The following is a 17628-nucleotide window of genomic DNA, read 5'->3' as shown; positions in this document are numbered from 1 at the left end:
CAAACGGACCAAGCTAATGTCCCCGCAATGCAATGAAATGGGACAGTGTGTGGAGCCTCGGGCTTGGGTTCAGGCAGCAGCCCCCTCGCGTTTGTTTCCCTGCCTGCTATTGCCTCCCATAATGCTCAGCGAGTTTAAGCAGCAAGATGGCTGACGTTATGGATGAATACGAGAAAGAAGCTGGCTGTGTCCCTATTCTCCATCCAGAGGTAAGCAGTTCTACCGTCGTGTCAGTAAAAAGAGTATGCAGCGCTATTGTATTAGAATATGAACTGCTGCGACGCAGCCGTCAAAATATGCTTTGTGTACAAACGGGGTGGCCCCTGCACGTTCACGGCGCTACCAGGAAGGGGGATCGGCACGCACCAATAATATCTGTCAGATTGTCCCTTGCTGGGAAATTAGCTAGCTAGCCCATGAGCTAATATTGCATTTCTGGAGATGTATTAGGTCGCTTATGTAGTCTTGACATTAATTACATGGAGTATGTATCGCCTAAGGGCAGACTGGTTAGCATGCTTGCATGCTCACTTAGTATGTTTAATTGCATTGCAAACGTAACTAGCTAGGTAGCTTGCTAGCAATACTTGGCTTCAGATGATGCTTTTGAAAGACCTAAAACAACTATGATGTATACCATAGCTGGGCCCTCCTGTGTTTACGATTTGCATGGAATGATGCATAATTGAGCCTATTTTTTAGAACTGCAGAAATATTTAAAAAAACACCGTGGACTTTACCTCGTATCTTCTCGCTCATATTGTACGCATAATGTGCAACGTTTTTTAAATTTTATTTGTGATGACAACACAGGCCCCTGTCTGAGCCAAAGCAATGTTTCAGTCAGTCTAAGCTATTCAAATCGATTGTAGAGGTTTCCGAATTCAAATGCTTCATAACTTACTAGCTAGTAATGTTGAAATGGTTTAGCGTAGTCTGCAGCTTATCGGCATGTAGGTTTCGAATTGGGTGTTTATTAAATTGTCTATTAAACGGTTTATTTCAATTGTCGCTACAGTTCTGACCAGAAGCTTTATCATTGTACTGGTAGCCGTATACCCGATGCTAGATTTATATTTTCAGTGTAACTGGCGACTGCCTAAACGTAAATGCTTTGCTGTGATTGCCTTATTATTGCTGAAGAACTTGTTTATTCCTATGTTTTGTTTTTCAACACAGTTGTGTAATGAATTGCCAACGTTCAGGTTGCTTATTTCTGGTTGGTTTATCTCATGAATACGAGTTTTACAACAAGTTTCTTTTTTGTTTTTTGTTATTTTGCAAACGGGCAAACACTGCAAAACAAGACCGCATGTGTGTTTGTTTCCACGTTTGATTTCCTCTCTTTGTAAAACATGGCTGTTTGGGCCTGCTCCCCCACTCTCTCCCAGTTAGCAGTGCTGATATTGGTCTGATGTTGCAAAGCAGGGAGCCTTTAATCAGCATAACAACTGCCAGACTGCTAGCCTGGCTGGAAGATCTGACCGGAAAATGGGCATGACAGTTTGCTCTCACTGTCAGTCATTTGTGGCACAGCTTTAGGTGTAAAGATAGGCGTGGCAGCCTATAATTTAATGCCCGCTACTTTCTCCACCCAGACTCTGCACTTGCTAACCCGCTCTACTGCATTCACACGGTTTCATATTTGTCTGGTTTTTGTTTCCCAGAAATTCTGATTAGAGCAGTGAGTTTCATCTGTAAGCTTCCTTTTTTTTTTTTTTTTTTAGCAGATTGCACAGTCTCTCTCTGGCCTTTTGTCAGTACCTTCTTCAGATCTCACTGGCTCTATCAGTTGATCTAATCCTGCAGCCTTAACACTGTCATCCAGTCTTGCTTGGCTGTTAATGTCGTACTATTGTCTGTCCAGTCCTTGGATGTTAAAGCTATGCGCTAGCCCAACTTACTTGTTTGGCTGCGAGCGTTACCAGTCCGTCCAGTCTGTTGGGATTCTGATGTTGCAAATTAAAATAGCGGGTTCAGGGGAAATGGGGTATTAAGAAAATTTGGTTCTTTGTGGTAGAGTTTGGGGAGTCACGTCTAGTTTTGCCTGTCTGAGGTGCACGGGAGAGCTCCGTATCCTGGGACTTGCACAGTTCCTGTTTCTTGTGTACAGCTTTGCTTTCTCGCGGCCTTTGTGAAATGGGGTCAGAACGTAGCGCAAAATGCCTGTTCAGTTTGGTGTGGAAAATGCTGTGAGCTGCAGTGGCAGTTTCTGACCGGGCAGACTTCATTTGGATTCATCGATTTAGATTTAGGCTGTTGTGCTCTTGCAGTGCTTGCATGGAGTTAATTAAGGGCAGCGGAATCAAATTGTTTATTTAACGGAACTTTTAACCCCAGTTCTCTTCCTTTGTTTCCCAGTTTAGAATGCCTGATTTTGTTGGTAAGCTGAGCCCGTTGCAGCCTCCTGTGTTGATTTCGGGAGTGCACGGACACACAGACAGACTGCACTCTCTCCCTGCATCAGCCAGTAATGCAGTGTCCTGAGGGGGGTAGACATTACAGCCCGCGGGACGTGTCTGGTCGCACACCATTATCTGCGCGAGGGGATCTGGATCTGGCGTCACGCTTGCAGATCGAGTTGTCTCGGCTGCCCGTACACCCAACCCCCCCCCCGTCCCGTCCCGCTTGTTGCCTTCCGGCGCTTGTTTTGAAACCCGACGCTCCGTGCGTTCATTGGGAGTGCTGTTTAGCCTGCTGAAATGTGCTGTGAGCAACGCAGCCCCGTCTCAGGCACCGCCGCCGTGCGGGAGCTTGCCATTGCTTTAACCCTTACAGGTGTGAGGTCACAAATGTGTGATTAGAATGTTCTAAACTGAACATTCTAACGCTGATGTCGCAGCCAGTGCTGGTAATCGAATGCACTGGAGTTCTGGAACACCGACTTAGAATTTTTGGAGAAAAAAAAGAAGCATTGTGCCTGTGATGAAGGAGTTGTGCCTGTGTGCATGAGAACCTTTATCTGATGGTGATATTTTAGATGTGCCAGCCCTTACCTGGTCTCTTTCATTTGCATGGCTGTCTTTGCTGGAACGTGTGCTTCTGAAACGAGTCAGATATTTTCAGTTTAACGGACGCCAGGGAGAAACCATGTTTTCTTATGCCACTCAGCAAAGTACAACCTTGCAGGAGAGACTGTGCCTAAGAACGAGGGAGAAAAACTATATATAGGCGATCTAACTTGGCTGTTGGCCTAGTTTAGAAATGCGAATTTTTTATTATTATACAAATGGCGGATGTAGATATGATTGCCTGTCAGAAGCGGGCTGGGAGCTTCTGTGCTGATCTGCTCAGCGTCCCTTCTGTAAAGCAGACGATCATTAACACGCTGGGTGGGGAAATGTCCTCTTTATCCAGGCATCATAACCCTAATCCCGCAGAACGCCAGCGTTTCTGTTCCGACCTAAACTGCAATGACCGAAGTGATCGTTTTTAACAAGACGCTTTTAATGGCTGACTTGGGATGATTTACTCTCTCATAAAACCGGAAGCAGATGTTCTGATCGCCAAGATCGATTATTTCATCTTCACTGAAGGACTTTTTAATCAGTCCTTGGGAATCCAGCATATCGCTTTAATTTTCTGTAATGTGCTACGGCTGGTGATTCCATCTGGAAAAAACTTTTGTCTTATGTATTCGAGGAAAAACATGAAAGTCATTGTGTAAATAGCTCAAGTAGTTTCAATACTCAGTAGTTTTTCATAATTTTCTTTTAAAAACCAAACAATGACGATGATATTGGCACGTGTTGTGAAATACCGCGAAAGGGAAGGGCATAGGCTACATGCGGTGCGTTACAGAGGTTTACTCTGTTGTTCGGCCGCGCCGATTGCCATCGGTGGTGTCGAAACGCCGTCCCCCCCCCCGCGGGCTGCTGGGAGCGGCGGCGAGCGCTTTGTTGACTCCTGTTATCAAGTCCCGGATAACGCGAGTCAACAGAACTGAAGAGCCGTTTCCTGCTCTTCACCTTCGGGGAGATAAGATTCGGCGGCAGTGACAGTGAGCCCCACGCGGTCACAGATAAGGCCCTCTGGGGCTGCGGCTTCCGGGGCCAGCGTTCTGCGTTTGTAGAAAATGGCCGGCCTGTCAGTTATTGATTATGATTGACCGCAAACACTGTTGCGCCAGACGCTTGATCACGAGCGAGGCTGTTTTGCCGGAATGCCCGTGTTTTGATCGGCTGTTTCTGTGAGTTCTGTGCATTTTTGTGTCTTTTTGTGTCTTTTTTATCGAGGGGGAAAATAAAGTAAGTAAATGTTATATAATCTCCCTGCCATGCCACTGATGGGATAAGCATTAGTCTCACAGCTCTGTCCAGTGTGGGCACACTCAGTCCTCCACTGTGCGTTTTTTAAATCCCATCAGCCTCTGCATATATGACGCTTATCCCAACGCCTGGGCCAGATGGACTCTTTCTGCCACTTTCTGCTGTGAAAAAAAAAGGCGAACATCTGCCGTTTCCAGGGGTTACCACTCAAGTGCAGGGATTATATAAGGGGCAGTAACGGCGGATAATAATCCTCTCGTTCTCAGCTTTCTGAAACGCGTCCCTCGCCGCTGGCTGTGTGGATTTCCCTGTCGTGGTTTTACAGGTGTAATTAGTGCAGATATCTGGCAGGGTGTTTTGATTCTGTACATTTGAGCCTCACTTCTGAGCGCTCTCAGGCTTGTTGGGATCCCCTGGGATTCCTAGGCTAAGCGTGAAAGGTATCAAACGAAACGGCATCAGTGTCTTCTACAGGGAGCTGGAGAGCCTTGTGGACAGGGCTGCTCTTATTATCGTTTAAGGAGACGTTTTGCATATACAAGAAACATTTTAGCTCATTTTCTTTTTTAAAAATTATTTTTAATGAAGCAACGTTTCAGAGGCTCAGTTCTTCCAGGCAGGACCGATGCCATTGTTTGTAATGAATTCATGAATATGTATGAGCTGCAGAAAAGCCATGAGATGTTATTTTCCGGCAGTTTGTCTAAGTTAGAAGAAAGGAGAAATTCTTAGCCTTGTTTATTAACAGAGGGCTCCACCCATTCTGGGAGAGGAAGCCTAATTGCTGTTGCCATGGGAGATGGGTGAAAGGGGGGCACTGTGTAGCCCCAGTAGGCCCTGTGCTGTGTCCAGTAAAGTTGGGATGCTGGGTGGAGATTTCCCTCCGCCCCTTTTCTCTCAGGTGGAGTTTTGACATTGACATCTCATCCTAGATCGATTGGTGAACTTATGCTCTTCCTCCCCCCTCCATTCACCCCCCCCCCCCCCTTTAAGGAAATCAAGCCCCAGAGTCATTATAACCATGGTTACAGCGAGAGCGTGGGGCGCAAGAGCCATGTGGATGACTACAGCACCTGGGACATCGTCAAAGCCACACAGTGAGTACCTGGATCTGCGTAATGCCAGAGTGAGTGTGTGTGAGAGTGTGTGTGTGTGTGTGTGTGTGTGTGGGTGGGTGTGTGGGTGTGTGTGTTTGTGGTGTGTGTGTGTGTGTGTGTGTGTGAGTGTGTGTGTGGTGTGGTGTGTTGTGGTGTGTGTGTGTGTGTGTGTGAGATGTGTGTGTGTGTGTGTGTGTGTGTGTGTGTAGAGTGTGTGTGTGTGTGTGTGTGGTGTGTGTGAGAGTTAGTGTGTGTGTGTGTGTGTGTGTAGTGTGTGTGAGATGTGTGTGGGGTGAGTGTGTGTGTGTGTGTGAGAGTGTGATGTGAGAGTAGGTGTGAGAGGTGTGGTGTGTGTGGTGTGTTTAGAGTTGTGATGGAGTGAGTGGAAGTGTGTGATGTAGAGTGAGTGTGTGTGTGTGTGTGAGAGGGATGTGGAGTGAACGTGTGGTGTGATGTGTGTGTGAAGAGTGTGTGAAGTGAGTGTGGGGTGTGTGTGTGAGAGTGTGTGAATGTGGAGATGTGTGAAGTGGAATGCAGTGAATGTGTGTGTGTGTGTGTGTGTGTGTGTAGAGTGTGTGAATGTGTGAGAGTGTGTGTAGGTGTGAGAGAGTGGAGGGAGATGTGTGTGTTGTGTGTGTAGGTCCTGCTCATCCATGGCTGTGTGTGACTGCAGGTACGGGATCTTTGAGCGCTGTCGGGAGCTGGTGGAGGCGGGGTATGATGTTCGGCAGCCAGACAAAGAGAACGTCTCTCTGCTGCACTGGGCTGCTATCAACAACAGGATAGACCTGGTGAAGTGAGTACACACACACACACACACACACACACACACACTCAAAGCGCGCGTTAAGAGCTTGACTGATTGGGGTTTGTGGCGTCGTTATGATGAGCGGTCATTCGGAGAGCTCGATGACCCACATGTTCCTTTTGTGCCTGTGCGTGCTTGTGACCGTGTTATGGGTTTTTTTCAGGTATTACATATCGAAGGGAGCCATAGTGGACCAGCTGGGAGGAGACCTGAACTCCACGCCTCTGCACTGGGCCACGAGGTAAGGCCCAGTCCCGCTGCAGTCTGAGATTCAGTCTGAGGGTCCGAGGTGGCCCTGGTGCTACAGGACGGGTCCAGTGCTGCTGTACCAAGCCCCTCACTAGCCTGCAGGGCGGGTCCAGTGGTACTATGCCCAGCCCTCTTATGGCCAGCTGCTTGGTACAGAGATAATATATAAAATGTAACCCCTGGGGAATTAATATGTACTAGGCAGTTAATAATACTGGTTGGTAAGGGCGAAGGGACGCAGCCTTACCACAGAGAGAGCTGTGTTAGTGATGCTTTGAGACAGAGCGCTCACGGGCGTGTGCGTGTCCGTGGTTACTCCACAGGCAGGGCCACCTCTCCATGGTGGTGCAGCTGCTGAAATATGGGGCTGACCCCGCCCTGATTGACGGGGAGGGCTGCAGCTGCATCCACCTGGCCGCGCAGTTCGGCCACACCTCCATCGTGGCCTACCTAATCGCCAAGGGACAGGTAGGCGCTTCTCGGCCTCACTAGCACCGCCTGCTGGTCCGGAGGACACCACCCACATTATTATTTTTTTCTCATTGGAGAGTCACATATCCAGTTTACCTGCCTTTCAGCCTGCTTCCTGGTGGATACCATGTAAACCCAGCTCCTTCTTAACAGTGGCATCAGAAACATTTTACATACAGGTTTTAAAAGAATACTGCTGAAATTATTAACCAAAATCTACTGTAAAATCTACTGTCACTGGCTACAACTTATTTTACCGGTTGTTCCCAAGTGTTCTGTGTCTGTCATTATGTTGTTTGACCACCAGGCGGAGCCAAATAACTTATTTCCACAAGCAGGCTTGGAAACTTGCTTTTTTTTTCTTCCTTTCTCTGAATAGGCACAGTTGTCCCAGTAAGTGAGCACCAGAAAACAGCAGTGTTGTTTCATGACCTAATAATGTCCACGCTGGTTTTAATTTAAGGAAGGCCAGGCCTGCTCACGTCCCAAAACAATCATGGTCCTCAGAAGCGCACTCCCACACGCTCCTGTTTCTCCCTCTCTTCTGAACTCATCCTTTCTGGCATTCTCTCTCCCTCTCTACCCTTCCCTCCCTCCCTCTCTCTCAGGACGTAGACATGATGGACCAGAATGGAATGACTCCACTGATGTGGGCCGCCTACAGAACACACAGGTACGCGTGTGTGTATGTGTGTGTGTCTGTCTGCCTGCCAAAGACAGCCTGGATTTGTCATCATTACGACTGATAACCTGTTGCTACGCTACAAAAAACAAAAATATTCCATTCCCAACAAGGATTTTAGTCTTATATTTAGACTCAAAAATTAATTTCTATTACTATTTCTATTTTGTTTTGCAAAAGGAACATTAATAATGCCTGCGCCCTGCTTAAATACTTGTGTGCGGTGCTGTGTGATGTCACTAACTCCCCCCCCTCCCCGCAGCGTGGATCCCACGCGGCTGCTCCTGACGTTCAACGTGTCGGTCAGCCTGGGCGACAAGTACCACAAGAACACGGCGCTGCACTGGGCGGTGCTGGCCGGCAACACCACCGTCATCAGCCTGCTGCTGGACGGCGGCGCCAACGTGGACGCGCAGAACATCAAGGTGAGTGCCGTTACCCTGGAGACGGCCCGCCGGCCAACCTCCCTTCAGGTGGATTTGAGCCGTCCTGTGCAACTGCCGCTACTGTTACTACGGCTGCTGTTACTACTGCTAGCGTTACTACTGCTGGCGTTACTACTGTCGCTGTTGTTTTTGATAATATAACTCCTATTTAGTGCTTCTGACATCACAATAGCTAATGCTAGGGCTAATTTGACGAATACTTACTCCAGCTCTGGCTGCAGCTGCTGTTACTGCTATTAGTCATAATGGTATCAGCGCTGTGATTGTGAGGTTACTGAGAAGAGCATTGGCAGTAATGATATAACTAACTGTGTGTTTCTTTGTGCCAGGGAGAGACGGCGCTGGACCTGGCCAAACAGAGGAAGAACGTCTGGATGATCAACCACTTACAGGAGGCCTGGCAAGCCAAGGGCTACGACAGCCCCTCCTACCTGAAGAGGCTAAAAGCAGACAAGGTGTGTGCCGCTCACAAGTAGCCTATGGGCAGTGAGCCTTTGTGGAAATCCAAATGTGTATTTGGGTGTTCTGCACTGGTTTCAAATCAGCCATGTGCAGGCAATCCAGAAAGCATTTTTTAAAAATGTCAGTCGTAACAATTCTTTTAAGACATTAGAAAGTCTTAAAACCTTTTACTACTGTCGTGCTCAGACCATCTCCCTCTTGCACTCTCCCTTTCTCCTCTGCTCTCCCCCCTCTCCGTTTGTCCCTCTCCTCCCTCCTCTCCTCTCTCCCTCTCCTCTCCTCCTCTCCTCTCCTCCTCTCCTCCCTCCCTCGCTCCTCAGGACTTCAGGCAGAAGGTGATGCTGGGCACCCCGTTCCTGGTCGTCTGGCTGGTGGGCTTCATCGCGGACCTGGACCTGGACTCCTGGCTCATCAAGGCCCTCATGTATGTGGCGGTGTGGGTCGCCGTTCAGTTCCTCTCAAAGTAAGTTCCGGAAACAAAACCCCAACATACAGTAGCCCCACCCTTCACTGCCGCCCCCCACCCCACTAGGGGGGCTTCTTTGTCAGTTTTTATAGGATGTTTCACCGCAGTTACACGGGAGGAAAGAAGCGCAGCCATTTTCTATTACAAACTGAATGTAGCGTAGTTGGGAGTTTAGCGTAGCTTGAGAGTTTCGCTAATGTAACTCCTACTTTGTGCTTCTGACATCATGATAGCTAATGCTACTGCTAATATGACTATTACAGCTCCTGGCTCATGTGCATTGGTAGCCTTAGCTTTGTGGAGCATTGAGAGCCACAACAGAAACAATAGCTGTTCCTTCAGTTCCTGACCAGGAGAGAACAAAGCTTGAACCAATCAGGTCCTCACGAGTTAGTTAAGCGTTGAAGTCTGTCGTACACGCCCAGAGCCTCTGACACTGATGTGCATTGTGTTTGTGCCCCAGGTCCTTCTTTGACCACTCCATGCACAGCGCCCTGCCCCTGGGTATCTACCTGGCCACCAAGTTCTGGATGTACGTCACCTGGGTCTTCTGGTTCTGGAATGATATCCTTTACATCGCAGCGTCCGGCCGATTCACGCCTTCACGTTTCTCTGTGTTGCACGTAAAATATTCTGCCCATTTGTCAACTGTTGAAGTGTGTGTTTTCAAAAAAATAAAAAATAAAAAATCCTCACCAAGCTTGTCCAGAGGTTCAGAGTGACAAGCAACGTTAAGTAGCAAATCCTAAAATTTCCTCATACCAGAATGTGTTGTGTGCAAGGAATGCTGGGAAATCTCTTAACCGGAATCAAGGAGTCTCACTGTTGCAGTTATTTGGAATGTGAAAAAGGAATCTGGAAACACGTCTCCTGTCTGTTCTGGCCCCACGATGGTGGAATGACCTCCCTGTGGAGGTCAGAACAGCTGAGACTGTGACCCATTTCAAACGACGACTGAAGACCCACCTCTTCAGGCTGCACCTCTCCCCATCCCTCCCTTCCCCCCTGTAAATGACTAAACTTAGGGTTGTAACTAGGCAGCTGTTTCATAGGTGACTTAGGCGCATAAACTGTCTTAACGACTACTTGTATTTATTTTTATTTTTATTTTTCCATAGATTGCGTTGTTGCCGTTCTCGTTGTTGGTGTTAATCAGTTTAACCATCAGGGTCCAAGTTGAACTATGCTGTTGTTCCCTGTACTTGGACCGGTACTTCTCTCTAGGGGTTTCGTCATACTTGTTCCTGGTTATGGTTATACACTTTGTTGTACGTCGCTCTGGATAAGAGCGTCTGCCAAATGCCTGTAATGTAATGTAATGTAATGGAAAGCATGTTGAAACGTGTTAAAGATTCTCAAAGGCATTCCATCACAGTGTTTAGCTTTCTGCGTACTGCTCAGCCATACAGGCTTATGCTGTGTGAAAATGCTTAGTGGATCAGGGGAAAGGACCTTTACAAAAACATCATTTATGTGCAACCTTTGGGAGGGTGGCAGTTAAATTTGATCAGTTGTTATGGCAGCGAGCCGCTCCCTAGCCCCTCCTCCTGAACTCCAGGGGCGCACGGAGCAAGCAGATGGGCCATCGCGGCTCCATCTGCTCTCCTCTCGTTACCCAGCATGCAGTGCAGCAATCGCAAAAATTAAAGAGCACTCAACTGCTTCATTTTTGCAGACTACAGCGTGTTGCTGTGCTGCGATTGTGACCCAGGATTCATATTTCTTTTTACTGCAGTGGTTAATATTTGGCAGTACTAAACGCTGTGTGCTCTTGTTTTTTGTTTTTTTTCTTTGCGGAATAAAACGGGTCTCCTGAGGAGGAGGGAGCATCCAAATATGAGAGAGAGAGGGAGGGAGGGAGGGAGGGAGAGGGAAAAGTCTAAAGAGCTCGGTTTGCTGTCTTTCAGCCACCTCAGTAATTGCAGGACATTTTCCTGGAACATGGAAGAAAGCAAAAGAACAGGGGGCCGGTGGAGCTGTGGCTGGCTCAGTCTCTCAGTTCAGCCCTTGCCCTTAGGCCAGCGGTCGGGGGCTTTTGCTGACTCTGTGAGAAACGGTCTCTGACACAGGTGGTGTTTACACACCCCAGCCCTCGGCATGTTATCCTGTTGTTGTGAGGACCGTCAGAGCCAGGGTGTCCTTTTCCCACGCTCCCTAACTGCAGGCGTGGCGGGAGGCCATAGACGGTGCCTCGGCCGGGCGGGTTTAGTTCAGGCACTTGTCTGCTCCCCTCAGGTGTCTGAAGCGCGACAAGGCGGAGCCTGTTTCAGTTCCTCCAATCAGAGACCGTGTCCTTAACTCCCCGCACATCTCCCCTTCGTGACCGTCCACGTCCCCTTCCTGCTCAACAGCGTGCTGCTGTTCTACAACTTCGGCAAGTCCTGGAAGTCCGACCCGGGGATCATCAAGGCCTCCGAGGAACAGAAGAAAAAGGTAAAAAAATAAAGGCTGTGTCGCCTAGCAACGCAGGAAGTCGGGCATTCTATAAGTGTCCACGAGAGTTTCCACGAGATTGCTGGTTATTCAAATTGACGGGTTGTTCGATACACGCTAATCTGCTGTTGTCAGGCCGTGTGTAGAAATGCTTGCAAAAAGTGGTTCTCTCACAAAATGGCTCTCCGAAGTGTTGGCTTGCAGCCACGAGGAAGGAGCTCCTTATTGCTGCAGACATCTACCTGCCCACTGCTGATCTCCATCTTTGTATTCCAGACCATTGTGGAGCTGGCAGAGACGGGGAGTCTGGACCTCAGCATATTCTGCAGCACCTGTTTGGTAAATTACTCCGGCATTTGCTAGTAGCTGTTTGATTCGCCTGGTTCTTGAGAAAGTCCCATGGGCAGCTATTACTGTCTGTGGGAGTACCTTATCTTATTTACAGGAAGTTACAGGGTAGTTTCGTTTGTCATTACTCCCCTCAAATACACACACAGAACCGCGGTTCAAGCGGCAGCTCTGTGCCTCACAGATGAATTTCGATTTCAGCATTGGTATGAGCAGACAACGAAACCGATTAAAGAACTGACAGACCAATGGACTTGCTTCTAAGATGGTGTAACTTTAACACAGAGTAATGTAACCCAAAATCTTAAACTCTAACACATTTTCCATTTATGTAAATGTTTTCAGCTGTGTCCTTGTATGACTTTGCTTTTGTGTGAGCGGAGTGAGAGAAGTTTGGTACACCAGCCGGTTTAGTGTTCAGCTTAGATTGGCATCTCATCAGTCGTGAAATAATGCAAGTTAAACTTTATTTTTCTCAGTTTCTGATTGGTCGGGTTATGAACTCTTTGTTCTGGAATGTGCTTCCCCTCCTGCAGATACGGAAGCCCGTGAGGTCCAAGCACTGCGCCGTCTGCAACCGCTGCATCGCCAAGTTCGACCATCACTGTCCGTGGGTGGGCAACTGCGTGGGTGCGTGGGAAAACGCTCGGCTAACGCTGGGCCAGCGCGTTTCGCTCCCCACACTCTCCTGCCAGACCTTCCGCTGCACAGTGTTCTGCCCTCGGGCCTTCATTAGCCTTGAATAGCGGTGTTAAGCAGGACCGGATGGTGCTCTGCTAGTCTCTCTCAGATTTTTAGCACATTGGCAGGACATTGAAGGAAAGTTTGGACTTGGTCTTTCCCCCCCCCCTTACGCTTGGCATGCTTGCCTTTTTTCCTCATTCGTCCTGTTCAAGTCTTGCATGTAATAAAACCGGCAACGGCTCCAGTGAATTAAAAAACTTTGCATTAATGAAGATGGCATTTCTCAGGATAGTTAGCCTGAGTTGCTTATGTTTAAGCAGTGAGATGGGTGGATTGAGCTCATGAATATGGCACACCTGAAGCGTGATCAAACCTTCCACTTCTGCTCTCCTGTTTGAGGTGGCTTTTAAGCAGTGGTGACCAACCCTGTTCCTGGAGATCTACCATCCCGCAGGTTTTCATTTCAACCCAAATTTGGCGCACCTGACTCTACTAGTCAGCATCTCAGTGCAAATCGCTAGCTGTTGGATGAGTTGTTGGGGCTGGAATGCAAAATCTACAGCACGGTAGATCTCCAGCGACAGGATTGGTTAACACTGCTTTAAAGGTTCAGAACTGAGCGAGAGAGATATGGAGAGGATAAGAAAGAGAGACGTGACTCAACCCCGTTGTTCCTGTTTACTGTTGTCAGGTAGTGGGAATCACCGCTACTTCATTGGATACCTGTTCTTCCTGCTCTGCATGATCTGCTGGATGATCTACGGCTGCATCTGCTGTAAGTGTCACTGCACCTGCATTCTCCACCAACTGGCTCTCCTCGGACAGTAACGGTCCACCAATCAGACTAGAGCTCCACCAATCAGACTGGAGAACGTTAATTTTTTAAGAAAACGGAAAATGGGATATACTTACTGCTCCCACAGTCTGAGGGCAGTGGCATTGTAAATGTTCAATACTTGATATTGTGGGTGGCGCTGCATTTGAGCAGGTAATAAGCTCTTTCCTCATGCTGTTAAAAACAATGATCTGAGGAGTGTGGGCAGAGGTGCAGCACCTGTACACCAGTCTGTATGAGGCCCTGATGCAGGCCCCTCCCCTCTCCTCCAGACTGGAGGATCCACTGTGCCACCAGCTACCACCGGGACGGCTTCTGGACCTACATCACCCAGATCGCCACCTGCTCCCCCTGGATGTTCTGGATGTTCCTCAACAGCATCTTCCACTTCATGTGGGTCGCTGTGCTCATCATGTGCCAGATGTACCAGGTGAGCACCTTACGGGGTGGGTTTGGGGGGGGGGGGGGGTGACCTCCCTGCCTGTGACCTCGCCCGTTTCTATGTCCTTTTTGGTGAGTTTCAGCACTTTTATATTTGGAAGGTTACACCTGGTATTGGCTTCAACAAGCTTAATGTGAGATTCCCTTTAGCATCACAGGCTGGCAGCTAACCGTGGTTAACAGTGTGTTTTGGGCCTGTGGGCCGGGCCTTGGGGCGAGCGAACGCATAGCGAAAGTGTTCTCTCGCTGCTGTGAGGTGACCCTCTCCACTTTCGCCCCCTCTCCCCTCAGATCGCCTGCCTGGGCATAACCACGAACGAGAGGATGAACGCCAGGAGATACAAGCACTTTAAAGTCACCACCACGTCCATCGAGAGCCCTTTCAAGTGAGTATGGGGCCCGCGTGCCAGTTTGTGACGTCCGTGGCTCCTCAGGGCTTTACCTAGTCCCAACTCCTGTTTCTGTGGTCACCTGCCGTGAGCAGTTGGGAATGGGGCTGGAAATTTGAACTAAAATGGAGTGTAGGTCCTTCAGGACGAGCCCTTCTTCTGGCAAGAATTTGAATCTCAAGGCGAGAGTTCAAAACTCATCAAAGACCAGCAAACGAGAAGCTGTTGGGTAAAGGGAGGTCGGCCAGGAACGAAGAACGGCCATTTTGTTCTTAAAACCCTTTAGCCGCGAGGTCAAGGCAGGTTACTGACCCTCTGCTCCCTCCCCCTCCTCCTTTCTCTCGCTCTCTCTCTCCATCTCTCCGCAGCCACGGGTGCGTGCGGAACCTCATAGACTTCTTTGAGTACCGCTGCTGCGGGCTGTTCCGCCCGGTGGTGGTGGACTGGACCTCCCAGCACACCATAGAGTACGACCAGACGACCGGGTCGGGCTACCAGCTGGTGTAGCGGGGGCGGGGCGCGGCGTCGGGTCGCCGGGGCGACGCTGGAGAGCGAGGCTGATCTCGGAGACTCTCTTTCCTGGATTGCTTACCTCACCTCACTGAGATTGGAGTCAGCTGGGAAGAGCATGCGGGCACGGGACAGGACGACGGAAGCAGCCATCCCCCCCCCAACCTTCCCTCCCACCCCACCAACCACCACCACCACCACGCCCCCCCCCCCAATTCAGAAGACTGGAGGCTCCTCCCTAAACGCGGACAGTGTGTAACTGCCAGCTTAGTGCTTAAAAAGGGAATTTACTCTTCTCTAAACGGGAGTCATACTTTGCAATATCTGAAATTTCAGTTTTTTGTTTTTGTTTTTTCTTTTTTTTTTAATTCTCTTTTCTTTTTCCTCGATCACAGTTTTGGTTCGTTTTCTCGCTTGTTTTGTCAGGATTTTTTTTCTACATCATTTTGTCGAATTTATTTTTGTTATTGTTTTTTTTTGTTTGTTGTTCATGCCTTTTGCATATTTATGCTCGAAACTTTTACTGTTCCATAAAAAGGACCCTTTGCGATCTGCCTGAAGGATCCCTATGAAAAGGGGGGGGGGGGGGGCGTGTCAGTATTGTGAACGATAGAGATCGCCTGTGTGGGATCCGGGAGTTTTGGGAGGGAAGGCGCTCTTTCCCTGGTCTGGCGGCAGTTGGGTTTTAGACGTGTCGGATTCAGATCCGTGCAGATCGCCTGACTAGTGCGCGAGGACAGTCGTCCCGTTTGCGCCCGTGCTGAATAAGTGTTGCCATTACTGTTGGCGAATGGCGTTTCAAGTTGTCAAATTGTGTATAAAAGTGTTTTAAACGAGAGTTAGATTGGAAGGTGATGAAGTCTGCATCGGGAATCAGATTCTAATCATATCATTAATATAAATATAGTATGAAAACGTGAGGCCTGTATATTTATTTTTTAAAGCTGTTTGTAGATAAACTGGATTAAATTAGGTACCATTCGCTATTTTAGGTTTAAAGTCATTTAAAATTTTTTATTGTGGGAAGGATATGTCCCATCTGAACTAACTTGACTTGGTGCGCATAGTCATGACGGGATGTGAAATACACATATGTAAATATATATATATATTTTCGAAAGTAGACGTGACTACATGTGCTCTTTGACCACAGGGAAAAAAGATTGTGGTGCGTTAAAGACCATTGTGTGTAAAGACGGGGGGGTGGGGGTGGGGGGTGACGTTTATAGAATGGTTAAAGTTTACAAGAGTGGTTCAGTCCTTGTGTTGTTTTCTTGTTTGTCTGTTTGTTTTTTTGTTTTTTTACACCATTTTGTATTTTCGTTGCGAGTTTATTTATGCGTTTTTTTTTTTCATATGATGACGCACTGGTCTACCTTGGTTCTGGTCTCGTCACTGAAGAGCGGAGCTGGTATCACTGCTTCTGAGGAACACTTCCATGTTTACAGTAAGAGGGAGGTCTGAGGCTTAACGCTGTGGAAATGCAACATTTTTATTTTCCGCAGAGCATTTCCAGTTTATTATTTTCCCTTCTTTTTTTTTTTCCAGTTTTCACATGAGTGGACTCTTTGTAAGAACCAGCAACCAACAGGATTAACACTAGTGTAAATGAATGTGTATCTGTACAGAAATGATCTAGTTAACCCCTCCTTTCTCTGTGTAAGTGATTTTTTTGTCAGTGTTAGTTGAAAGCTGCTCAGTTTTAATTTTATTCAACCCAAAGTTAAAAAAAAAAAAATGTAAAAAAACATTAAAAAAAAAAAAAGATAGTCATGTGACTGTAGCTTTTAGTGGTGTCCGAATACTGCTGTGTATAGGCTTATTAACCGGCGAGTACTCTGCATGCGTGATGCTTGGAGATTGGGCTGTCCCTACGTCACAGGTAGGGTATCACCATCGACGCTTCCCTAGCAGAAGGGAGCCATGTGTCTGTAAATAGTGAATGTTCAGTATTTTCAAGTCATTTAGATTTTTTTTTTTTTTTTCCTTTAAGCAACCCCCCACAATGTGTAGGAATATTTTTGGTTGTGGTCAGGTTGCCTGCACAGTTGTAATATATTTGAATGTTCCACGTCAAAGAAGGGGAACGGAGATTGAACAGATGTTTTTGTTTGTTTGTCCGTTTCTTTTTTCTCCTAAATTCTGTGTCATATTGCAGGGTTTGTTATACCGCAGGTTGTACAAACTGTAAAGACAGACGTAAGAGAAAACGGTTTTGTAAGTCTGGCGGGTTTTCTTTGGTGGTTTGGTGCTGTGACCCGGGACCCGGGTCAGAAACCCAGACAAACGGGGACAGCGTGGTTTTTCAATACGCTGGCGCAGAAAGATTGCATCATCAGTAATGGACGCAATGCATTATCGTGCTGGCCCTTCCCCTGTAGTGCTGATGCGGTCTGCAAAAAGATACATCCGTCTCCCAGAGATGCTGGTTTTAACTACAAACGTAAATTATCGAAAATATTATGTAGTTCTTCCAAAGTAAACTCTCCCCCCCCCATGTGATAAGCACATGAAAACCCAAAATATTTCATTTTTTTTACTGTGCCTCTCTATTTAATATTTGTCAGAAGAACCATATGTCCACTTCAGATGCAAACATATACTTGTTGGGCATGGTACAATTATAACGGGTTTAATAATAAAAGAAAATGTATACATGTGAAAATATCCGATTGGCATCTGTGTGTTCTTTAAACGACGCAAAGCAAAAAAGGTAAACTATTTAAAATCAGACAAGTTATTTCTGGGTATCTACTCTGTAGTTACTCCATCTACATGGATAGCAGTGAAACCCTGTTGTGCCTAGGAAAGAGCCTTGCTTATAATCTGCATCTTTTCAACCCTACAGTCAGAACAGCTCATTTTTCAAGTGAGCTGCTGAAGTTTGGCCCGTGCAGGTTTCCGTGAGAGTCCACTTCCTTTACTGCTCTTTGTGTGATTATCTTTTTTTTTTTAAGTTCACAGCAACTGCATAGACCTCTGCCTTCACTCAAAACCTCCCGAGTATCTTCGCATGCTTTGAATCCACCATCTTTGACC

General features: G+C 47.5%; 1 protein-coding gene across 1 annotated transcript; it reads left to right on the top strand.

Annotated features, from left to right (window-relative positions):
- The first annotated feature begins 72 nt into the window (after positions 1-72).
- LOC135245554 (palmitoyltransferase ZDHHC17-like) lies at positions 73-17256 on the top strand. Its single transcript, XM_064318663.1, has 17 exons — positions 73-209; positions 5262-5365; positions 6039-6161; positions 6337-6414; positions 6746-6890; positions 7502-7566; positions 7838-8000; positions 8351-8476; positions 8804-8946; positions 9413-9513; positions 11258-11382; positions 11659-11721; positions 12267-12360; positions 13106-13189; positions 13522-13679; positions 13982-14076; positions 14448-17256. Exons 1-17 carry the CDS (start codon positions 147-149, stop codon positions 14584-14586), a joined length of 1869 nt encoding a protein of 622 aa, XP_064174733.1. The 5' UTR covers positions 73-146; the 3' UTR covers positions 14587-17256.
- The last annotated feature ends 372 nt before the right edge of the window (positions 17257-17628 follow it).

The sequence above is a fragment of the Anguilla rostrata genome, chromosome 19 (genome assembly GCF_018555375.3).
Source record: "Anguilla rostrata isolate EN2019 chromosome 19, ASM1855537v3, whole genome shotgun sequence".
In the NCBI taxonomy this organism is placed as follows: domain Eukaryota; kingdom Metazoa; phylum Chordata; class Actinopteri; order Anguilliformes; family Anguillidae; genus Anguilla; species Anguilla rostrata.
Note: the sequence above shows the minus strand (reverse complement) of the source record. Positions and strands in the feature narration are given on the sequence as shown.

Coding starts and splice junctions, on each gene's coding strand:
- LOC135245554 (XM_064318663.1), top strand. CDS start 147: ATGGCTGACGTTATGGATGAATACGAGAAAGAAGCTGGCTGTGTCCCT. Junction 8,001..8,350: donor TGGACGCGCAGAACATCAAG/GTGAGTGCCGTT, acceptor TCTTTGTGCCAG/GGAGAGACGGCGCTGGACCT. Junction 14,077..14,447: donor TCCATCGAGAGCCCTTTCAA/GTGAGTATGGGG, acceptor ATCTCTCCGCAG/CCACGGGTGCGTGCGGAACC.